The sequence below is a fragment of the Giraffa tippelskirchi genome, chromosome 11 (genome assembly GCF_054371585.1).
Source record: "Giraffa tippelskirchi isolate mGirTip1 chromosome 11, T2T-mGirTip1v1.2.pri, whole genome shotgun sequence".
NCBI classification, from domain to species: domain Eukaryota; kingdom Metazoa; phylum Chordata; class Mammalia; order Artiodactyla; family Giraffidae; genus Giraffa; species Giraffa tippelskirchi.
Genome location: NC_137285.1, coordinates 127,979,366 through 128,005,208, shown reverse-complemented (window position 1 = coordinate 128,005,208; position 25,843 = coordinate 127,979,366). Strand labels below are relative to the sequence as shown.

At 39.5% G+C, this 25,843-nt stretch overlaps 1 protein-coding gene across 1 annotated transcript in view; it reads right to left on the bottom strand.

Annotated features, from left to right (window-relative positions):
• The window catches only part of ANO3 (anoctamin 3), a 486,839-nt gene that overhangs the window by 323,729 nt on the left and 137,267 nt on the right, over positions 1–25,843 (bottom strand). Inside the window, exon 2 of the mRNA XM_081543183.1 lies at positions 12,210–12,220. Coding sequence (XP_081399309.1) covers positions 12,210–12,220 — 11 coding nt within the window. The remainder of the gene's footprint in view (positions 1–12,209; positions 12,221–25,843) is intronic.

Here is a 25,843-nt window from a genome sequence, read left to right as displayed (position 1 = left end):
CACTCATCTCCTTAGCAGTTTTTAAATTGTATTTTACTGTCTATAGAACAGAGCAACATTCCTTAGAGATGTATGCAAAGTTTTGTCTTACACATCTTGAAATTCCCCCATAAAAGTTCTGTGCTCTAGCTTCACCTACCTGTTTACATTTCCCCAGTGTTCTTTACTACTCAAAATATCTGCACAGCTGTTCATTTGACCAGTAGGATTCTTGCCAACTAGTACTTCTTAGAGCCTCAATGTTAAGGTTCTTTGTTAACTTCTCTGGTAAGCCCTTAAAGCAAAATTCCCACCAGAGGTAAAACACTTGCTCTTCCTCAATATCCCTGTAACTTCTCTCTCCTATATTTTTTTATTCTAATGTAATTTATTATCTACCATATACTACATGAGACTGTGAACTGCTACAAAGGGGACTTTCTTTGAATCTCCAAAAGGTGAGTGCCATATGATTTGGTAATAGTAAGTGGTCAGGAAATAGTCAAATAAATGAATGTAGAAATGACTGATGACTGTAGATTCAAGAAAGGTGATAGTGTATTTAATAACAAAAGGCATATTTAACCTACTACATGAAATGTTAAGGAAGATTTAAGATTCTGGAGGCTGGTGGGTAATCTTAATAACACAGAAGAAAAGTAGTATAATCAAATGGCATAACATTAAAGGAGTTTCCCGAGTTACTCAGCAGTAAAGAATCCAGCTGCAATGCAGGAGATACAGGTTCAGTTCTTGGGTTGGGAGGATATCCCCCGGAGGAGGAAATGGCAACCCTCTCCAGTATTCCTGCCTGGGAAAATCCATGGACAGAGGAACCTGGTGGGCTACAGACCATGGGGTCATAGAAGAGATGGACACGACCTAGTGACTAAACAACAGCAACATAACATTAAAAGACAAAGAAAGGCCAGTGTGTAAAAGTGGGCAAATGATGAAATGGAGTATATCAGAGGAAAGGGCATATATAATAGACTCCTCAGCTCCAGCATATTGATTCACTAACTAATTAGAGAAACGAAGTGAAATACAACTTCAACCTATGTGAGGGCATTTAAAGATATTTTAGAACATAAAGTTTAAATGGGAATCCAGTGATCCTGAGCCTATATCCATAATGAGTCAATCGGTATGTTGTAATATTAAGGGAGAAAGCAATTGAGAACTTTCATTTGCAACAACAAATCTCATGGTGATAAGTAGGTGGAAATTGCTGTGTACTGGCAGAGTCAGCAATGGTTGTGAGAACTAGCAAAACTTTGTGATGACTTTATGTTGCATCAACATGCTATAAATACCAGAGGTGGTTAATACTGTTGGAGGTATGGGCTCTTTTGAAAATAGGATGAAAGCTGCTGATGCTCTCCTAAAAAAGAGCAGAGTCACACATGCACACTAAAAGCTCCATGCAATTTTAGGTAATTCATAAACTGATCAATTCAAATAAATGAATGACCATGCTGCCTTTTCCTAAAGTGTACAGACTCTGGGTAAAAGATCTTCCTCCAAATAATCTTAGATTAACAACAACAAATTTAGTTTCCTCTTTGTTCATACCCTGGCCTCTCTTTTTTCTATATTTTGGCATCAAAATCTAGATTCAAAATCTAGATTGGTTTTCAAGGCCAAACACAAATTAGAATCTATTCTATTATCACATGATAAATTATATGGTATCCTATATCTGATGTTATTCTACTTTTCTTCATCATGTGTTGGTTTCTTTTACATGTCTGTATTTTTCCTAAAGTCTTGGCAGGATTTATTTCTAAATGGGCAGTATAGAAATCAAATGCATTTCCTTTAAAACCTAACCCAGTTTAATAGAATGGTTTAATAGAATAGTAAAGCAGATGAGTTACATACAACTAGAAATTTCCTTATATCATACTTCTAAAAAAATAGTAGAAACCAGACACCTAAAATACAATCTATCTGATAATAAATCTGGTTTAGAGACTTTTAATAGTGAGAATTTTTCAGACAGAGTTCATATTTCCTTCATTTACTTCAACTAAGTGAACGTGGGGCAGAAGCTACAGAGCATACAGCTATTTGAAAAACTGAAAATTATAAAATCTATTGAGAGGCTATTGTCTCCCGAGAAAGTGAGTATAGACACATATATAAATGTGGTAAAATGCTCATTTCAGGTGCTATTGGGACATTAAGCAAAATAATAGCACATCGGTTACTTATTTAGTTATTCTCCTGACAACAGCATAGAAGCATTGCTATTTTTACACTGTGAGAGATTAAGAAGAAGGAAAAGAGGTTCTGTCTACCTTCTCTGATTTCTAAAAATAACGTCGGAGCTTTGCCTCAGTCTGACAAGGTCAACAGACATACTATGTAACCTCTTTGAATATTTTCAAGCACTTTTAAGAATACAGTTAGCTTCCATCTAGAAGCATATCGAATGTTTTGATATTAAGTATGGGCACATTTTTTAAAGTATTACAAATGATATTCTAAAAGATTAATTTTTCAAGCTAGATATAAGTATTTAAGTAACTTGAAATCCTTATAGAAACAAGTAATTTAGCTATACGGCACATCCATGCGAGCTCAGTCGCTTAGTCATGCCCACCTTCTTGCGACCCCGTGGACTGTAGCCTGCCAGACTCCTCTGTCCATGGGATTTTCCAGGCAAAAATACTGGAGTGAATTGCCATTTCCTCCTCCAAGTGATCTTCCCAACCCAAGGATCAAACCCACGTCTTCTGCATCTCCTGTATTGGCAGGGGATTCTGTACCTCTGAACTACCTGGGAAGCCCCATAATAAGGCACATACACATATAATATCATCATATTATACAAACTGCACAAATAAAACCATGGGGCTTATAAAAAATACAGTTGGAGACAACATTCAAAAACTTCTTACATGACATAAAAATTGAAACTGAATAAAAGAGAAAGCATAGTTTTATAAATATTAAATGTTTAAGATGCGCATAAATTCTACAGTAAACATGCTATTTTCCTTGACAGAGACCTACAGCTTGCTTGCAGAAGTGTTGTAGATTATGAAGTAGTGGAAGGGGTGTTATCTGAATCTAAGGGAACTCTGTTATACATATGAGGACAGGAGGATTCATAACACACCACGTGGCTGAGGGGGTTGGTAGATGTTTGAGGGGGGTCCATGTGTGTATGTTTTGTGTATTCTATTGTGCCTGGGTTCAGTTCGGTGCAGTTTTCTATGTTTACCTAGCAGTTTCTGTGTATGGACTCATGCCCAAGTAAAGGCAAACTTTACATTTGTCCTCTAATATAGCAATTGCATTGAAATAAATCCTTATTTTCAAAACAAGTTCTATAGTAGAACAGAATTCTGGTGAATATGAGAAATCCCATCCATTTCACTTCAACCAAAACAATATTCCTTAAGCAGAGAAGAGAAATCTGACAGGACTATAAGTTGAGGAAACTTCAAATGCAAAAATAATGCCAGTATGACATCTGACACTATAATGTTATTCTAATCATGTTTCTATTCCAATAAATCACACTCTCGAGCCCATTAATTCATGGTCCTTGGCACATGATTAAGGATTAAGTGCGCTAATTGTTTAAGTGAGCCTGTGGTGAAGAAAGAAACCTGGTCCTAAGAGGGCCAAACTCTGTAACAACAGTGATAAACAGATGGCATTCTGTTTGCCCTTATCTTACTCGTGTGTGTGTGTGTCTGTCTGTCTCTCTCTCTCTCTCTCTGTAGGAGTCTTGCCTTTAGACTGTACATTCATGAAGAACAAGAACCATATTTCATTCATCCTGTATTTTCAAGAACTATCTGGGACTTGAAAGGCACAGAGCAGCTATCTGTGAAATGAATGAACTACTGTTCATTGGTGGTTGCCATATGCTGACTGTTTGTCATGCTACTTCTGCTCCTTACAGCAAATGTGTGAAAGAAGGATTTGTTCTCTGTCTTTCTAACTAAAGAAACTAAGGCTCAGGGAAGTTATGTAACATATCTAAAAACACATGGGTACAGTGGAGGAACTAGGATTTTAACATTTTCTCATGTTGAACCACTTCTATTGGCAGTTCATTATTCTGTCTCTCAAAAATATAAGACCTTTTTTTGAAAGCACCTCAAATCAAGGTTACAGTGTAGCGGTAATGTACTTGTACACTACACTGTAACCTTTATTTGAAGTACATATAATACACATCTTTGATAGGTTAACTGGTAATCACATCTTCAAATATCTGTTACTCACCCCTGCATCCAGGCATTGTCCTGAGTGCAGAGATTTGGCCCTAATATCAGAGAATCTATGAACCAGTTTAGATGGCTTAAGAAAGCATATATTTAGAATATGCATTATTGAAGCTGACTTTTTTTCATACACATCAAAAAAAAAAAGAATATATCACTGACCTCTCATCTTGCACTACTTGTAGATGTATTAATTTAACTATTTCTTTTCACACATAGCTTAGTTTCCACTGTGCTAGCTCAGTTCTTCACTACATTTTCTGGGTTATTAAAATAGTCACCTGTCACCCTTACACCCAATATAAAATCTTTTCAATCCCTGCTGCATGCAGCAAGTACTCGTGATGCTATAATTTACATTTATATCTGACCATTTCACAACCCTGTTGTTTATAGGATTAGAACCCAGACTTTTTGGCCTGCCACATCTGGTATAGAGCCTCTGATCTTTGAATGGGGGCTGGATGGAATTCTAAATACCTCAGCTTCTCTTGCCTAGGATAGTTTTTTCCAACACAAAGCTTAGGAGGAGGAAGAGTGTTGGCTCCTCTCCCTCTGGGGAGATACAGCAGTTCTAGGCTGGGAGCCCTTTGGAGAGGTCGCCCTGTGCTCTTGGCTGAACCAGCCTAGAGAAAAGCTTCCATCATGCTGGGCCATTTTGTTCTGAGAGAGAGGGGCAAAGAGACAATGGATCTTGGCTCAAAAGCCACATGTACTCACTCTCACTTCCCAAACACCACTGCAATTTAATTTATTGATGATCTGGCTCCTAGAAATCTCATTAACAGCTGCCTACTTTATGTATTATGTTACAGTTATCCAAGGCTGTTTGTAGCTCCCTGAATTCATCTCAGTTTTACATACTGACAGTGTTTTCTGATGGAACAGATATGCAATATGAGAGAAGAGAGATGCTGAGGATGATTGAAAGAGTTTTGCTCTAATCACTTGGGTAAATGGACTAACAGCTATAGGGAAGGGGAAAAGAACAAGATACAAGGTGAGGGATAGGAGTTAAATTTGATATATGTTATGTTTCAGAAGCCAAGACACATATGAAAATCTAAATGTTAGTGTGAGGCATTCCACAGACCCTCTCCTTTTTTCCCAGCAAAACACCCTTAAATGATGATGTATGTATCTATCATCATTCACTTAAAATCTCCAGGAATTTCTGTAAGGATATACAGCAAACTAAGACAAGCAGAAGAAAAGAAATAACGAAGATTAGATAAAATGTGGTATATTTATACATAATGGAATATTATTTGGCAATGAAAACAATTGAAGTACTGATACATGAAACAAAATGGATAAATCTTGAAACTTTTGTTACGTGAAAAAGCCAGTCACAAAATACTACATGCTATAGAATTCCCTTTACATGAAATGTCTAGAGTAGAAAAATATATAGAAGCTGAAAATAGATTAGAAGTTTTCTAGAGTTGGGGTCCAACAGAGACTGGGAGGGGGACTGGGAATTATGGGTATGAGGTAATTTTAGGGGCAGAAAATCTCCTAAAATTGATTGTTTTGATGGTTGCACATCTCTGTAAATACTAAATCCCGCTGAGTACACTTTAAGTTGGTGTCTTATACGGCCATGAAATATGCCCCAGTGTGTGTGTGTTGCTCAGTCGTGTCTGACTCTTTGTGATCCCCTGGACTGTAGCCCACCGGGTTCCTCTGTCCATGGAATTTTCCTGGCAAGACTACCAGAGTGGGTTGTCATTCCCTTCTCCAGGAGATCTTCCCAACCCAGGAATCAAACCCAGGTCTCCTACACTGCAGATTCTTTACCATCTGATCCACTAGGGAAGTTAAAGTAATGCCCCAAGTTAGAATCGATTACCTAGAACTTCTTAATATTAAACTTTGACTAGATGGAACTCCACCAGAAAACCAAAAATGGCACCAAGTTATAACACACTTGATGGTTGGGTATTGGGCTTAACTCCTCTACTGAAACTTCCCAGGAGGTCATTTGCATGCAAATAGATATTGCATATTATATCCATGGTACCAATTAATTTCTTCAATTTAGAAACACCCATGATGACTAAGGGCTTCCCTCATAGCTCAGTCAGTCAAGAATCCGCCTGCAATGCAGGAGACCTGGGTTTGATTCCTGGGCTGGGAAGATCCCCTGGAGAAGGAAATGGCAACCCACTCCAGTATTCTTGCCTGGAGAATCCCATGGACAAAGGAGCCTAGCAGGCTATAGCCCATGGGTTCGCAAGAGTCAGACTCGACTTAGTGATTCAACCTCCACCATGATGACTAATTTACTAGATCCAGTTGACAAAGCAATATTCCTGTCTTCTCCTACCTTGCTGTTTTCCAGAGCATGGTACAGAAAAGAGCTTGCTTTAAATGTTTTCTTCCTTTATTGCTCCAGGCACACAACAGTCAAAGAAATTGGTCTGAAATTGGAAGAAGGGGAGAGGCCAGGAGAAGTCTACAAGTTCATCCACTCTAGTTTGGGTTCATTATTACTGAAGCTAGAATTACCAGCTTTATGGAATCCATTAGGAAACAATAATAATAAAGCTGAGAATCCCTTTATCCCTTTTCTACCCACTCACACAGTGATAGTTTGAGCCAAGATTTATGTATTCTCTTGTAGGCACTTTCTTAGAACAGTTTTTTTTTTTTTTTTAAGTAATAGAAAATTCCACTTTTACTGTCTATTTAGACATGGGGTCTACTTGTTTCTTTCTGAACAACCATTTTCTCAAATGTGGGCAATGATAGATATCTTCAAAGTAAACTTCCACTTCTTGATCTTAAAAGTAAGCTAGGAAAAAGGCAGCTTGCAGTTTCCCCTTGAAATCACTCGCCCTGTTGGGGGTACAGCGTTGCCCATCTGTCTTCCTCAGGGATCTTCTGAGCCCATCCCCTTTCCTCTTGGGTACTTAGCCTCCTGCTCAGCTATGTTCAGATTTTCATCATAAAGGATGGGGTGGGGGGGTGGGGCAATCTCTGCCCTCCATAATTATTTGGTTAATTTTATGATAGCATTAATCCATGCTGCAGTGTGGATAGCCCATAACATACATGGAGAAGAAAATGGATGGCAAACTGAATCCATGTGTCATTTTTCTATTCTTTGACAAGAGCCACATAGAGACCAACTTGGACTTTATCATTGAAAGGAAACAGACCATTTCTTTATAATTGAGTAAGTCATTTACTTTCCAGGGCTCTAATTTTCTCACCTATTAATTGGTTCCTATAACAGTTTTATTGAAAAGCTGTAAAAAGTGGTGGTTAGGAGCAAAGGCTTAGATACACCTACTGCCTGGGTTTAAAATCCAGATTTCACCATCATTTACTGTGATGGTAAAATGATGTTCTTAACTACTCTAGTTAAGTAAGTTTCTTAACTACTCTATGTTTCTATTTCTGATAATGGAAAAGCATCTCAAATATTCACAGACCTAATTTTACCTACAATTAATATACTAGTGATACAGAAAATCAGGTGGGTAATGTAAAAGCAAACTCACTGTGTTTCCACTAATTTATATATAATTTGTTGTTTAAAACTCCTTGCTGCTGAAAAATCTTGAGTATCTGTTGGCCCAGGTTTCCTGAAAGAAAAAATAATCTAAGCAGAGAATCTTAGTGGGTTCTAGAGCCAAGCAAAAGATTCACAGAAGATGGGATGCAGCTTGTGTCAACAATTCAAGAGCTTCCAAACCACAGAGCAACAATGAGTGAGTGAAGTGAGCGACAGTCGCTCAGTCGTGTCCAACTCTTTGCAACCGAATGGAATGTAGCCTGCCACGCTCCTCTGTCCATGGAATTAATTCTCCAGGCAAGAATACTGGAATGGGTTGCCATTTCCTTCTCCAGGGGATCTTCTCAACCCAGGGATTGAACACGGGTCTCCTGCATTGCAGGCAGATTCTTTACCATCTGAGCCACCAAGGAAGCCTACTATTAATTAAGAAACATTTCTGAGTATAAAGACAGGTCAACTTAAAAAGTATCAGCAGATACATGCTTGACTTTTATCTTATAATCTATAGATATTACACTTTCATACCATCAAGCAACAATAAATATCACCAAATAAGCTGAAGGAGTCCTGGCAGTTTAGGAGGTCTGTGTAAATCTTGGAGAAGAAAGCAAACCCACATTGCCTGATACTGTGGCTAAGCAGTGGTATGTCAACAGCAACATCGCCATCTTCTGGGAATTTCAGGCTTCACTCCAAACCTACTGAATCACAATTGGGGTTTTTTTTTATTAATTTATTTATTTTAGTTGGAGGCTAATTACTTTACAATATTGTAGTGGTTTTTGCCATACATTGACATGAATCAGCCATGGGTTTACATGTGTTCCCCATCCTGAACCCCCCTCCCACCGCCCTCCCCGTTCCATCCCTCTGGGTCATCCCATTGCACCAGCCCTGAGCATTTGTCTCATGCATCGAACCTGGACTGGCGTTCTGTTTCACATATGATAATATACATGTTTCAATGCTATTCTCTCAGATCGTCCCACCCTCACCTTTTCCCACAGAGTCCAAAAGACTGTTCTATGCATCTGTGTCTCTTTTTCTGTCTCGCATATAGGGTTATGATTGGTATTTTAACAAGATCCCAAGGTGAGTCCTGTAACAGAAAGGTTTGGGAAACACTATACTGCACCAGTGATTCCCAGAACTGGATACACATTCGAATCACCTGGGAAAACTTAAATGACTAATGCCTAGATTTTAATCCCAGCAATTTTTATTTAATTAGTATGAAGTATGGCCTGAGCAGCTGAGATTTTATTAATATTTTCCCCCAGTGATCTCAGTGTGCAGTCAGAATTCAGAACCACTGAGCTAAATATTAGCACATCCAGGTCTTTATATCATCAAAGCATAATGATTTCTTTCATGTGCTCTGAATACAAATATATTAAGATATATCAAATGCACATCATTTTCGGTTGAGAAAGTTTTCTTCCCCAGATTGTACTGTCACATGCTGCTTTTAAAGCCTCCTGGGCTATTTCTCTCATTGTAGTAAGTTCAGTTTGTGGAGACCTGACCGTCTTATTTTCAGAAAGACAATTAAAGGTTGATTCCCCAATACGCTGTTTCATCTGTGCTAAATCACTTCAGTCTTGTCCAACTCCTTGCAACCCTATGGACTGTAGCCTGCCAGGCTCCTCTGTCCATGTGATTCTCCAGGCAAGAATACTGGAGTGGTTTGTCATTTCCTCCTCTAGGGGACCTTCCCAGGGATCGAACCTGAGTCTCTAAAGTCTCCTGCATTGGCAGGTAGGTTCTTTATCACTAGTGCCACCTGGTAGCGAGAGATGACATATGAAATTTGAGGCCCTTTCAGAACTCACAACATATTATATGTTAAATCCCTGGCAGGAAGGTGATCCAAAATTAGAAACACATGCTTCACTGGAAGGGCACTTAATCTACCAGCACCTAAGAAGCTCCATTCAGAGTGAGGCTTTTATTGCTCATACCCTTGCATGGACTGCTACCACCTTGCTGCTACTGTCCTCAAGAAGCATTTCATGACAGCACACGGCAAAGGGAAGGGACAGCCCAGGGCTGGCCTGTATTATACTGCATCAGACACCAACATGCAGGACCTAAAGGAAATGATTAAATAATAATCTATATAACCCAGATGGTTGCTACTATTATTGCTGTTGTTGTTGTTACATGTGTACTTATTTTGTGTTATTTAATTGGAGATATTTATATGATATGACTCATGTGCTCTAAAAACTTCCTTTGGTAGAAAAATTATGTATTCAGGAACATATGACCTTAGAGGAAGAGTAGATTTGGGGACTATGTAAAAGGTAGCTTTTAATTGTTCTTTTTTTTTTTAATTTATTTTTTTTTATTTTGTTTTCAAGTCAAACTCTTTAAATTTATTTTTTTTAATAGGGTAGTTCTATTTTTAATTATTTTTTAATAAATTTATTTATTTTAGTTGGAGGCTAATTACTTTACAATATTGTAGTGGTTTTTGCCTTATATTGACATGAATCAGCCATGGGTTTACATGTGTTCCCCATCCTGAACCCCCCTCCCACCTCCCTCCCCATCCCATCCCTCTGGGTCATCCCATTGCCCCAGCCCTGAGCATTTGTCTCATGCATCGAACCTGGAATGGTGTTCTCTTTCACATATGATAATATACATGTTTCAATGCTGTTCTCTCAGAACGTCCCACCCTCACCTTCTCCCTCAGAGTCCATAAGACTGTTCTATGCATCTGTGTCTCTTATTCTGTCTCGCATATAGGGTTATCGTTACCATCTTTCAAATTCCATATATATGCATTAGTATACTGTATTGGTGTTTTTCTTTTAATTGTTCCTAAATATTTACTAGTCACTTAAAACAACAAGAAAAGACAGCACAGTGAATATAATTTTATACATCTTAAAGTAAAAACGCTGATTTCTCTTAAATTTTATATAAGACTGTATGACTTACTTACTAAAACATTTTCAGATTCTTCCTCAATCACAGTATAAATTAGGTGCTTTGCTTCCAATTATTTAAGCAGTGAGTTATTTTTCTCCCCCGTTATTTCCTACATTTTCTCCTTCAGAAAGTTTTAAGCTCAAGACTCCAGGATCTTGTATGTGGAATATGCATCATTCCCGTGCAGTTCAGTCGCTCAGTCATGTCCAACTCTTTGCGACCCCATGAACTGCAGCACACCAGGCCTCCATGTCCATCACCAACTCCCAAAGTCCACCCAAACCCATGTCCATTGAGTCGGTGATGCCATCCAACCATCTCATCCTCTGTCCATCCCTTCACCTCCTGCTCTCAATCTTTCCCAGCATCGGGGTCTTTTCAAATGAGTCAGCTCATCGCATCAGGTAGCCAAAGTATTGGAGTTTCAGCTTCAACATCAGTCCTTCCAATGAACACCCAGGACTGATCTCCTTTAGGATAGACTGGCTGAATCTCCCTGCAGTCCAAGGGACTCTCAAGAGTCTTCTCCAACACCACAGTTCAAAAGCATCAATTCTGCAGCGCTCAGCTTTCTTTATAGTCCAACTCTCACATCCATACATGACCACTGGAAAAACCATAGCCTTGACTAGACAGACCTTTGTTGGCAAAGTAATGTCTCTGCTTTTTAATATGCTGTCTAGGTTCATCATAACTTTCCTTCTAAGGAGTAAGCGTCTTTTAATTTCATGGCTGCAATACCACCTGCAGTGATTTTGGAGCCCAGAAAAATAAAGTCAGCCACTGTTTCCACTGTTTCCCCATCTATTTCCCATGAAGTGATGGGACCAGATGCCATGATCTTAGTTTTCTAAATGTTTAGCTTTAAGCCAACTTTTTCACTCTTTTCTTTCACTTTCATCAAGAGGCCCTTTAGTTCTTCTTCACTTTCTGCCATAAGGGTGGTGTCATCTGCATATCTGAGGTTATTGATATTTCTCCCAGCAATCTTGATTCTAGCTTGTGCTTCCTCCAGCCCAGCGTTTCTCATGATGTACTCTGCATATAAGTTAAACAAGCAGGGTGACAATATACAGCCTTGACATACTCCTTTTCCTATTTGGAACCAGGCTGTTGTTCAATGTCCAGTTCTAACTGTTGCTTCCTGACCTGCATACAGGTTTCTCAAGAGTCAGGTCAGGTGGTCTGGTATTCCCATCTCTTTCAGAATTTTCCACAGTTTGTTGTGAGCCACACAGTCAAAGGCTTTGGCATAGTCAATAAAGCAGAAATAAATGCTTTTCTGGAACTCTCTTGCTTTTTCGATGATCCAACAGATGTTGGCAATTTGACCTCTGGTTCCTCTGCCTTTTCTAAAACCAGCTTGAACATCTGGAAGTTCATGGTTCACGTATTGCTGAAGCCTGGCTTGGAGAATTTTGAGCATTACTTTACTAGCGTGTGAGATTAGTGCAATTGTGCAGTACTTTGAACATTCTTTGGCATTGCCTTTCTTTGGGATTGGAAGGAAAATTGACCTTTTCCAGTCCTGTGGCCACTGCTGAGTTTTCCAAATTTGCTGACATCTTGAGTGCAGCTCTTTCACAGCATCATCTTTCAGGATTGAAATAGCTCAACTGGAATTCCATCACCTCCACTAGCATTGTTCGTAGTGATGCTTCCTTAGGCCCACTTGACTTCACATTCCAGGATGTCTGGTTCTAGGTGAGTGATCACACCATCGTGATTATCTGGGTCCCGAAGATCTTTTTTGTACAGTTCTTCTGTGTATTCTTGCCACCTCTTCTTAATATCTTCTGCTTCTGTTAGGTCCCTACCATTTCTGTCCTTTATTGAGCCCATCTTTGCATGAAATGTTCCCTTGGTATCTCTAATTTTCTTGAAGAGATCTATAGTCTTTCCCATTCTATTGTTTTCCTCTATTTCTATGCATACAATTTTACAAAAATAATGAAGTAACCTTTATTAAGATTAAATCTACGGGTAACCAGAACATAGTAACTTTACCTTAGTTATCAAAAGCCAAGAAATACAATGAAGAAACAAATAGAAAGCATTGTAGTGGCTCCCTCTAGTGGACATTCTAAAGGTAAGGCAGCTCTAACAGAACAGCCATTCTACCTTGTCCGGCTTGAATAGCGAGTGCCCTTACAAATCAACTGCTGCTGCTGCTGCTGCTAAGTCGCGTCAGTCGTGTCCGACTCTGTGCGACCCCATAGACGGCAGCCTACCAGGCTCCCCCGTCCCTGGGATTCTCCAGGCAAGAGTACTGGAGTGGGTTGCCATTTCCTTCTCCAGGGCATGAAAGTGAAAAGTGAAAGTGGAGTCGCTCAGTCGTGTCCGACTCAGTGACCCCATGGACTGCAGCCCGCCAGGCTCCTCCGTTCATGGGATTTTCCAGGCAAGAGTACTGGAGTGGGGTGCCATTGCCTTCTCCAGATCAACTAGCCAGTCAAAAAAGTGGGGAAAAGGAAGATCAGTATTCAAAATGTGCTTTTCTGAGGGCAATAAATCCAGGGAAAATCTAATTTATATTTTTCTACTTTTTCACTGAATGATGGGGGCAGAGTTAAAGCTATCTCATTATCCATAAATACAAAATACTTCACAGACTTGCTTTAAAAGGATTAAACAAAATCTGTTTCTCCCTCAATCTTTCTCTACATCAAAACTCAGCATTCAAAAAATGAATATCATGGCATCCGGTCCCATCACTTCATGGCAAATAGATGGGGAAACAATGGAAACAGTGAGAGACTTTCTTTTCTTGGGCTCCAAAATCACTGCAGATGGTGACTGCAACCATGAAATTAAAAGACACTTGCTCCTTGGAAGAAAAGCTATGACCAACCTAGACAGCATATGAAAAAGCAGAGACATTACTTTGCTGACAAAGGTCCATCTAGTCAAAGCTATGGCTTTTCCAGTAGTCATGTATGGATGTGAGATTTGGACTATAAAGAAAGCTGAGCGCCGAAGAACTGATGCTTTTGAACCGTGGTGCTGGAGAAGAATCTTATGAGTCCCTTGGACAGCAAAGAGATCAAACCAGTCAATCCTACAGGAAATCAATCCTGAATATTCACTGGAAGGATTGATGCTGAAGTTCTCAATACTTCGGCCACCTGATGAGAAGAACTGACTTCTTGGAAAAGACCCTGTTGGTAGGAACAACTGAAGGCAGGAGAAGAGGGGGATGACACAGAATGAGATAGTTGGATGGCATCACCGACTCGATGGACATGATTTTAAGCAAGCTCCAGGAGTTGGTGATGGACAGGGAAGCCTGGCGTGCTGCAGTCCGTGGGGTCACAAAGAGTTGGAGACGACTGAACCGAACTGAACTGAAAGGTGTGCAGCACCAGTAATCAAGTTTGAATCCTCTTTCATTTTGCTTCACATTCTGCATGCATGCTAGATTGCTTCAGTCATGTCTGACTCTTTGCAACCCCAAGACTGTAACCCACCACACTCCTCCGTCCATGGGATTATCCTGGCAAGAATACTGGAGTAGGTTGCCATTCTCTTCTCTGGAGGATATTCCAGACCCAGGAATTGAATCCACATCTCCTGCATTGCAGGCAGATTCTTTACCATCTGAGCCATTCATATATGATGGGAAATTAAAAGAGGATCTTTCACAGTTGATACAAATTTGCATGACAATAAATTGTGAAACAAAAAAATTAAAAACTATATTAATAATTTTAAAGTGTTGGATCAACTATTTTGGAGGAAGGAATGAGTTATCCTTCAATTTTGTTTCCTGCAGAAAATGTTATTAAAATGCACTAAAATATTCAAAGAGCATGTAGCCAAAGTGTAGAAAAGTAATTATAGAGTTGTGACAGGTAATTACTGAAAACATACTTTATGTTATTTTTCTGAGTTTTATGATGTTTTGGTGCATGTGACCTTGCAGAATTTTATAATTATTTTGTCTTCTCATCTACTTTCTAGTTCTACGTTTGTATTTTTCTATTGTTTCAAAAGTCTTGGGTATTCTTGAAATCTGAATTTTCCCTTAATGCTTGGCTGAAATGACACATGATAATTATTGTTTCCACCTGAATAGATCAGATATGTATTCTTGTATTTTCACTTTTATTTAGTTCTCTTAATCAATTTCTATTTTAAAACACCATGATCTACATAGTGTTAGGAATAATAAATTAGTTTAAAAATCTTGTCTTTTAAGAAAGGAGAAAATATACATGATAACACATTAAAAGTAAAGAAGAAATAGAACAAAAGGAAGATACTATTGGGAAAAGTTGAATCCAAAAGTGAAATTAATATACAGAATGCAGGCTATGGGGTAATCTTAATATTACTAGAAGTTAGCAACAAATTTGTCCCTGAGTTTCCTAACAACCAACAAAAAGAGATAAACATAGACACAGTAATCAGATAATCTACTAAAGGAAAAGAGGATAAAACTCCCAAACTGTCCCAACATTATAAAATGGTCCTATTATACAAATCCAAGAATACAGTACACATATCTCACAAAAGCACACAAATACACATGCATGCACATACATACAGAGTCTGAGTTTAAGTTTGGGTTCCCCCAGAAGAAAACCCTTGGACAAAATTTTAAATGCAAGTAGCTTGCTTGGAGAGGTACAGAAAACACTAATTGGAAAGTGGGAAAGTGAATCAGGGAAGACAGATAATAAACAGTGTATTAACCAGAAAGTCATGACTGTGGGTAATGAGTTTCAGGCACCTGGGGAATCTGAGACACAGGTGCAAAACTCATTATCTCAGAATTAGCACACCTGAGGTCCAAACAAACCATAGCATTTTCTTATGACAGTTATTGAGACCATCCACAGTGATTCTGGAGTCTAAGAAAATAAAATCTGTCACTGCTTCCACTTTTTCCCTTCTATTTGCCAGAAGGATTAGCAGTGTCTTAATGTTGGTCATCCTTGAGTCAATCACCAAGGCCAGAAGAATGTGGTACTCTCATTAGTCAGATCTAAACCACATGCTTACTAATGGAAGAATTAAATGGTGTCAGCCTCACTGGATGCCCATAAGAATTCATGGAAGTATAGCAAGAGAATCTGGGAGTCAGTACTACTACACGTGATCGGAAGTCATTACTAAAATGACTTCCAGTGGAACCTGGGAATGGATGCTGGACTGCAGTAATGACAGATTCCACCATTAATGTCTTAGAAGGAAAACCATAGGTAGACGTTCACAATATATCTACCAGTTTATACTTGGAAACTCAATGAGGCTTATTTACATACTAAAGTGAAAAAAGTGAAAGTGTTAGTCACTTACTGAATTCCGACTCTTTGCGACTCCATGGACTGTAGCCTGCCAGGCTTCTTTGGAATTCTCCAAGTGGGTTACCATTCCCTTCTCCAGGGGATCTTCCTGACCCAGGGATGTAACCCAGGTCTCCTGCACTGCAGGCAGATTCTTTACCATCTGAGCCATCAGGGAATCAATCTTTTATTCATAGAAATGTATTACCTGAATATGTTTTGATCACAGGCACACTACCAGACTTTAAGAAAATTCTTAAAAACTCAGTCTAGTATATTAAGTGATGATCTAGTAGAATTTTCAAAGCAGGATTGAGAAAAGGAAAAATCAGAAAAGTTTTACAGAGAAGATAATATTTAAGTCAAGAAGAAGGAATTCTGTGTTTGGACAAGCCTCTGAAGAAGGATAAGAAAGAAGGGAAGAAAGACCTTACAAGTAGAAGAACAGCATGTGGAAAAGCATAGAAATATGAATGGATATAGCTTGTCTGCATGCTATGTCACTTCAATCATTTCCAACTCTTGTGACCCTATGGACTGTGGCATGCCAGGGTCCTCTGTCCATGGGATTTTCCAGTCAAGAATACTGGAGTAGGTTGCCAGTTCCTCCTCCAGGGGATCTTCCTGACCCAGTGATTGAAACCAAGTCTCTTACGTCTTCTGCACTGGCAGGCAATTTCTTTACCACTAGCCTCACCTGAGCTTGTCTGGATACATGTAATTTGATTTGGCTAGAATCTTAGGACGAAAAATGAATGAGTAGCAAAAGATTTTTAAAAGTTGTTTCAGCCCAAATTATGAAAGCCTTATTTATGTTGTTCTAAGGATTTTATATTATAATGTGTTGGCAACAAGGATCCAATGAAAGGTTTTTAACAGAGTACAGAGATGATGAGACAAGAATTCAGATATCCTGAGAATCAAACTAATTCCTTAATATAAAAGTCTAGATACAGTATGAACAATTCAAACTCCACCTTGAAAGTCACCTCCTCCAGTCACCTCCTCCTCCATTTATATGATGGGAAACAGTCTTTTACTAAAGACAGCATCACTGACTCAATGGACATGAATTTGAGCAAACTCCGGGAGAGAGTGAAGAACAGAGAAGCTTGGAGTGCATGGGGTCTCAAAGAGTTGGACACGACTTAGTGACTGAACAACAACAAACACACGCACATTTTCAGGGCAATTCTTAATAACTGCTTATTTTTACTGAAAATCTATTCACGTCAGCACATCCAAAATAATACCATGAGAGAAATTCTCATACAAATAAAATTATTATTTGGTGAAACTGAGAGACACCTGGGCTTCCCAGATGGCACTCGTGGCAAAGGAACTGCCTCCCAATGCAGGAGACGTAAGTATTGCTGGGTCGGGCAGAGCCCCTGGAGGAGGAAATAGCAACCCACTCCAGTATTCTTGCCTGGAAAATCTCATGGACAGAGGAGCCTGGCAGGCTACAGTTCATGGGGTCACAAAGAGTGAGACATGACTGAAGCAACATAGCATGCCCAAGAGACATCTATTTTGGGTGCGGATTTATTTCTGACAAATTGTTCCAGTCCCATCTCTCATGCGGCTGTGCGGCACTGGAGCAACTTTGGGGAGATACCCCACATCCACGGGCAAAGGAGAAGCCCCAGCAAGATGGTAGGAGGAGCAAAATTGCGTTTAGAATCAAACCCTATACCCGCCAGAGGTGCTCAGAGGGCTCAAACAAACCATGTGTGCACCAGGACCCAGAGACCCCACAGAGACTGAGACAGAACTGTGTTTGAGTGTCTCCTGTGGAGGTACGGGTTAGCAGTGGACTGCCACAGGGACAGGGGCTCTGGGTGCAGCAGACTTGGGCTGGGTGTAGCAGATTTGGGTACGCCATAAGCCCTCGTGGAGGAGGTCGCCATTAACCCCACCATAGAGCTCCCAGAACTCACACAGGACTGGGGAAATAGATTCTTGGAGGGCACAAAAAGAACCTTGTGCGTACCAGGAGAAAGGGGCAGAGACACCACAAGAGACTGACCCAGACTTGCCCGTGAGTGTCCAGGAGTCTCCAGCGGAGACGTGGGTCAGCGGTGGCCTGTTGCAGGGTTGGGGGCACTGAGTGTAGCAATGCATGTGTGGGACCTTCTTAAGGAGGTCACCATTATCTTCATTACCTCCACCATAGTTTGGTCCCAGGTAAGGGAACACAGCCCCACCCATTATCAGAAAATTGGCTTAAAGATTTACTGAGCATGACCCTCTCATCAGAATGAGACCCAGTTTCCCCCTCAGTCAGTCTATCCCATCAGGAAGCTTCCATAAGCCTCTTATCTTTCTCCATCAGAGGACAGACAGAAGGAAAACCACAATCACAGAAAACTAACCAATCTGATCACATGGACCACAGCCTTGCCTAACTCAATGAAACTATGATCCATGCCGTGTAGGACCACCCAAGATGGACAGGTCATGGTGGAGAGTTCTGACAAAACGTGGTCCACTGGAGAAGGGAATGGCAAACCACTTCAGTATTCTTGCCTTGAGAACCCCATGAACAGTATGAAAAGGCAAAAAGATAGGACACTGAAAGATGAACTCCCCAGGTTGGTAGATGCCCAACATGTTACCGGAGATCAGTGGAGAAATAACTCTAGAAAGAATGAAGAGACGGAGCCAAAGCAAAAACAACACCAAGTTGTGGATGTGACTGGTGACAGAAGTAAACTCTGATGCTGTAAAGAACAATATTTCACAGAAACCTGGAATGTTAGGTCCATGAATGAAGGCAAACTGGAAGTGGTCAAACAGGAGATGGCAAGAGTGAACATCAACATTTTAGGAATCAGTGAAATAAAATGGACTAGAATGGATGAAATTAACTCAGATGACCATTATATATCTACCACTGTGGGCAAGAATCCCTTCGAAGAAATGGAGTAGCCATCACAGTCAACAAGAGTCCGAAATGCAGTACTTGGATGCACTCTCAAAAACAACAGAATGACCTCTGTTGCCAAGGCAAACCATTCAATATCATAGTAATCCAAGTGTATGCCCCAACCAGCAATGCTGAAGAACCTGAAGTTGAACGGTTCATTGAAAACCTACAAGACCTTCTAGAACTAACACTCAAAAAAGATGTTCTTTTCATTATACGGGGCTGGAATGCAAAAGTAGGAAGTCAAGAAATACCTGGAGTAACAAGCAAATATGGCCTTGGAATACAGAATGAAGCAGGGCAAAGGCTAACAGACTGTTGCCAAGAGAACGCACTGGTCATAGCAAACACCCTCTTCCAACAACGTAAGAGAAGACTCTACACATGGACATCACCAGATGGTCAATCAGATTGATTATATTCTTTGCAGCCAAAGATGGAGAAGCTCTATACAGTCAGCAAAAACAAGACCGGGAGCTGACTGTGGCTCAGATCATGAATTCCTTATTGCCAAATTCAGACTTAAATTGAAGGAAGTAGGGAAAAACCACCAGACCATTCAGGTATGACCTAAATCAAATCCCTTACGATTATATAGTGGAAGTAAGAAATAGATTCAAGGGATTACATCTGCTAGACAGAGTGCCTGAGGAACTATGGATGGAGGTTTGAGACACTGCACAGGGGGCAGGGATCAAGACCATCCCCAAGAAAAAGAAATGCAAAAGGCAAAATGGTTGTCTGAGGAGACCTTACAAACAGCTGTGAAAAGAAGAGAAGTGAAAGCCCAAGGAGAAAAGAAAAGATATTCCCATTTGAATCAGAGTTCCAAAGAATAGCAAGGAGAGATAAGAAAGCTTTCCTCAGTGATCAGTGCAAAGCAATAGAGGAAAACAATAGAATGGGAAAGACTATAGATCTCTTCAAGAAAATTAGAGATACCAAGGGAACATTTCATACAAAGGTGGGCATAATAAAGGACAGAAATGGTATGGACCTAACAGAAGCAGAAGATATTAAGAAGAGGTGGCAAGAATACACACAAAAACTATAAAAAAGATCTTCAGGAAGCCGATAATCACTATGGTATGATCACTCACCTAGAGCCAGACACCCTGGAGTACGAAGTCAAGTGGGGCTTAAGAAACATCACTACGAACAAAGCTAATGGAGGTGATGGAACTCCAGTTGAGCTACTTCAAATCCTAAAAGATGATGCTGTGAAAGTGCTGCACTCAATATGCCAGCAAATATGGAAAACTCAGCACTGGCCGCAGGACTGGAAAAGGTCAGATTTCATTCCAATCCCAAAGAAAGGCAATGCCAAAGAATGCTCAAGCTACCACACAATTGCACTCATCTCACACGCTAGTAAAGTAATGCTCAAAATTCTCCAAGCCAGGCTTCAACAGTACGTGAACCATGAACTTCCAGATGTTCAAGCTGGTTTTAGAAAAGGCAGAGGAACCAGAGATCAAATTGCCAACATCCACTGGATCATCGAAAAAGCAAGAGAGTTCCAGAAAAACATCTATTTCTGCTTTATTGACTATACCAAAGCCTTTGACTGTGTGGCTCACAACAAACTGTGGAAAATTCTGAAAGAGATGGGAATACCAGACCACCTGACCTGCCTCTTGAGAAATCTGTATGCAGGTCAGGAAGCAACAGTTAGAACTGGACATAGAACAACAGACTGGCTCCAAATCAGGAAAGGAGTACATCAAGGCTATATATTGTCACCCTGCTTATTGAACTTATATGCAGAGTACATCATGAGAAATGCTGGCCTGGATGAAGCACAAATTGGAATCAAGATTGCCGGGAGAAATATCAATAACCTCAGATATGCAGATGACACCACCCTTATGGCAGAAAGCAAAGAACTAAAGAGCCTCTTGATGAAAGTGAAAGAGGAGAGTGAAAAAGTTGGCTTAAAACTAAACACTCAGAAAACTAAGATCGTGGCATCCAGTCCCATCACTTCATGGCAAATAGATCAGGAACCAATGGAAACAGTGAGAGACTTTCTTTTCTTGGGCTCCAAACTGACTGCAGATGGTGACTGCAGCCATGAAATTAAAAGACGCTTGCTCCTTGGAAGAAAAGCTACGACCAACCTAGAGAGCATATTAAAAGCAGAGACATGACTTTGCCAACAAAGGTCTGTCTACTTAAAGCTACGGTTTTTCCAGTAGTCATGTATGGATGTGAGAGTTGGGCTATAAAGAAAGCTGAGCACCGAAGAATAATTGATGCTTTTGAGAGTCCTTTGGGCTGCAAGGAGATCCAACCAGGCCATCCTAAAGGAGATCAGTCCTTAATATTCATTGGACGGACTGATGCTGAAGCTGAAACTCCAATACTTTGGCCACCTGATGCAAAGAACTGACTCCTTGGAAAAGACCCTGATGCTGGGAAAGATTGAAGGGGGGAGGAGAAGGGGACGACAGAGGATGAGATTGTTGGATGGCATCACCGACTCAATGCACCTGAGTTTGATTAAACTCCAGGAACTGGTGATGGACAGGGAAGCCTGGAGTGCTGCAGTCCATGGGGTTGCAAAGAGTTGGACACAACTGAGCAACTGAATTGAACTGAACATCTATCATGAGTGAAGGCAGAACCAAAGCCCTGCAGGCTCAATTTGAGAAGCTGCCACTAGAGGGCAAGCTTACATCGTGATGGAATCAGTTAGCAGCTGCTGTCGCTTCAGTCGTGTCCGACTCTGTGCGACCCCATAGACGTCAGCCCACCAGGCTCTGCCGTCCCCAGGATTCTCCAGGCAAGAATACTGGAGTGGGTTGCCATTTCCTTCTCCAGTGCATGAAAGGGAAAAGTTAAAGCGAAGTCGCTCAGCCGTGTCCGACTCTTAGCGACCCCATGGACTATAGCCTACCAGGCTCCTCCGTCCATGGGATTTTCCAGGCAAGAGTACTGGAGTGGGGTGCCATTGCCTTCTCCGAGTTAGCAGCTAGCTAAGTTAATTCAGAGCATGAAAGAACAGCAAAGGTGACCTCAGCAGAGATTACAAAGAGTCCATTACTGTAAAAGGAGAGGTCAGTTCAAGTGACACGGGCAAAATATCAGTGAGTTACTGTGAAGCCAGCTGACCAATTATACCCATCAAAGCCCAAAGGTAATGATACCAGAGAAGTGAACAGTATCATTTTGATGCGGAGATGATCTGTAAAGGGAGGAAGGAGGCTGCTGTCAGGTTAACCAATTCTACCTTATCAGGAGTGAGGTGGGGGCATTTTTCAAACACATTAAAACAGGCTACTGAAAATGTGTTGTAACCAGGTGTAACCCATAGAAACAGATCAGAGTGAGAAGTGCTTTTTTAAACCTAAAAACAATGGCTAAATAGAATCCCTGAGGGGATATCCTTCCTATAGGAATTTATTCTTTGAGAAACTGACCCCTACTTGAATATAAGCACAAGGATCCTAGACTAGCCTGTATATAGACAACCCCAGCTCAGATTAAAGTCTTGGTGTTGTTTTGAAAGAGCTAAAAGTTATAAAACCAAATTCACCTGTAAAAATGAAGTCAGAATTCTTTGAAGAGGGACTACCTGCCTCAAAGGAAATCAGTCCTGAATATTTATTGGAAGGACTGATGCTGAAGCTGAAACTCCAATACTGTGGCCACCTGATGCGAAGAACTGACTCCTTAGGATGAGATGGTTTCATGGTATCACCAACTCTATGGACATGAGTTTGAGCAAACTGCGGGAGTTGGTGATGGACAGGGAAGCCTAGCGTGCTGCAGTCCATGGGGTCGCAAAGAGTTGGACATGACTGAGCGACTAAACTGACCTGCCTCAGGCTACCTTCCTCAGACCAGAGGATAGCTGTTAAAACTTTGATGACTAGATTCCATCCTCCCTTCTGATGACAGATCCTCCCTATCAGAATTTCAGAAGTGGAGTCTAGGCATCTACATTGCTGGCAAGAGCCTTAGGCGATTCTTTTTATTTGCAATATTTGGAGACAGAGAAGTGTGGCACAACTCAAGATACCTCCATGTTAGCTCTGTTGGGCGCTTTTGATGGGTGAGGCTCTTAAGCACAGCTAAGGGTCATCTGTTTGCCTACATACAAATACACATTTTTATAAAGCAGGCAAAGCCTCCCCTGTGTGGGACACCGGTATTTAGTCTCATACTGTGCTAAGCACTGGATGTACATTGTTGCATTTTAATGTTTCCCAAGCCAGTGAAAATATATATTGTCATTCCCTTTTATAAATCAGAGAGAATACAGCTTCAGAGAAATTAACTGATTCATCCCAAGTCCTGCATCTAGAAAGCAATCAAACCAGAATCAAAAGCAAGATCTACTTAAATCTAAAGTTCTTTAGCTAAGAAGCAGAGGAAGAGGGAAATATTTAAAGGTTTATTAGACATTAATTTCCTCTTTGTTTCCTAATCCTAAATCTTTGAACTGGATATTGAAAAGCTCCCCCCATTTAAAATTAAAATCTGTTGTTCTACAATTCATCTAATCTGAGATGTCCAGAGTTAGACAGGGAAAAAGTTAATCTCTGTCCTACAATATAACTTCAGAGAAAAACATTAGCTCCTGACTCTGTTTCAAAAGAAGAGGTAAAAAAGACTTTTAATGCTATCTCCTTGAAGGAAATCCATTTAAAATCCATTTTAATGGATTTCTTTGGTTTAGAGACGTGTTTGTAGCATTTTATAAACTATGAGTATTAACATTTAAAGTCAAAAGAAGATCAGGCATTTCATCTCTACTAAAAATAAAGTGAATAAAAATCCTAGAAAAATTACTGCAGATTTTTAGATGTCTCTAAATAAGCGTATTTCACTTGTCAGAGTGTAGTCATGAAATACTATAGCATAAAAATGAAATGCGGCTTATTTTCTTTTCCTTTTAGTATATTTGGTCATTCCCATTAAATAAAACATTTTTTTTTGTAAACTCTACTTCATTTCAGCAGCATGCATTTAAATATGTCAAGAGATAAAACCCAGATTTTCATATATATTTTTATTATTTCTTTCACATATATATGTGTATACACACACACACATATATATATATAAAATTGGTTACCTCTACAAATTGTGAAAAAAACAACAAACATAAAAAATTAACCCTTAAAAAATCAAAACCTAAAATATACTTCTGAAATCCATGATGATATTTACAGGAGTAAAGATAAATTACAGCATTTTCAGTTAGCCTATTTTGATTTTTAATTATATATTATGTATACATTAGATATACATATTTGATGTTTTCTTTCCTTAGCTTTGTTATTATTTTAGACATATAAAAAGCTATAATAATGTATACTACTAGATGAGCTTGGAGATAAGCATCCATTTGTGAAATCATCACCACAATCTGTGCTACTATTTTTATAAAGAATAAGTTAATTTATATTTGTATGTAGTAAGAATTATTTTCCCTCCTCCTTCTGCCCCCTCACTTCTAACCATCACTCACGGTTTTCTGTCTGTTGTTTCATATCTATCCATATAGGTAGATCAGTAGTTGAAGAAGGGCAGACAATTAGGAGAGTAGATAGATAAAATGTCTTTTTTTTTAATGAGAAATAGCACATCACTGGAGTGCCTGTACATACTATATCTGAATTTATACGTTTTCAACTACAAAATGGTTCCCGGATGCATGACAGAGCAGATGGCATTATGTATCATTTGTTTACAGGCATTATAGGTTTATGAATAAATGGATTTACATTGAGGATATAGAATGTTAATAATATAAACTATGTCAAGATGATGGATTTACTCTCTCAGTGTCACCTCAAAGTTATGCTGTTGACAATAACAAATGACTCGAAAACCCTAGTGACTTCCAACAACAAAGGTTTAATCTCATTATGCGACCAACAGGAGTGAGTAGCTATTTGGTTCCATGACTCCATCATTGCCCAATGTGAGACCACAATGATGGGACAGTTACTACCTGGGACATCGCATGTGATAGCACAGGGAAGAAAAATCACGGAAAACGAACGTTTGTGTAAAAACGTGATAGTCATCTCTTCTGCTCACATTTCATTGCCCTATATAAATCCTTCAGTCAGGCCTGATATCAGTGGGTCTAGGGTGTGTAAGGTGGGTGAGCAAATATTTTTAACAATATGTAAATTACAATAGGTATTTTAAATAGTAACTGCCATATCTAACCTTGCATTATTTTATATTATTTCAGCATATGAATGCATCACAATTTATTTGTGGACATTTATGTTCTAATTTTTCAAAATACAAACAATGCTTGACTGAACATATTTCAATATAAATCCACATACACATACTTCTTTTGGACTATCCTTAATAAATACAAATTAAAACTCTAGAATTCTCTTTTATGCCTGCATTTTCCCTCAATTTTTCCTTCTTTTACAAAATAATACAAGTCATTCTTGCCTGATTAAACAGCCTCTCCATTCACCAAAATACTTATAGAAGCTGGCTTAAAATATCTATTACTGTGACAGCAAGCTGAAATTTGTAGTTCTCTTTGCTTTTTTACCACTTATTTAAAAAAAAAAAAGAAAAGGTAGTTCAGAAAGGATGATTTGCTGTCCTCTGACACTATTTTAATCAGACTTTTTTCACCTTGCAGACCCATGTTACATAAAGAATTACTTCTTTGTAAGCTTTCTGGCTACTTGGATATCATTAACTGAGTTTGGGTCAACTCTGGGGTATCTTCCTTTACTCCATGTATATTTCAAACTCTAACACATATCTGACATTCAGCCGTCCAAAGAAATAACGCCATTCTTTTCCTATGTCAGTGAACAAACATAATCAAATAGTAGGTAATACTGTTTGAAATTAATGGACAGTTATAGCTCACTTTAAATATCATTTAAACACATAGCCTTGCTTGTAATTTTGATAGATATTCTGGTCTTTTATGATG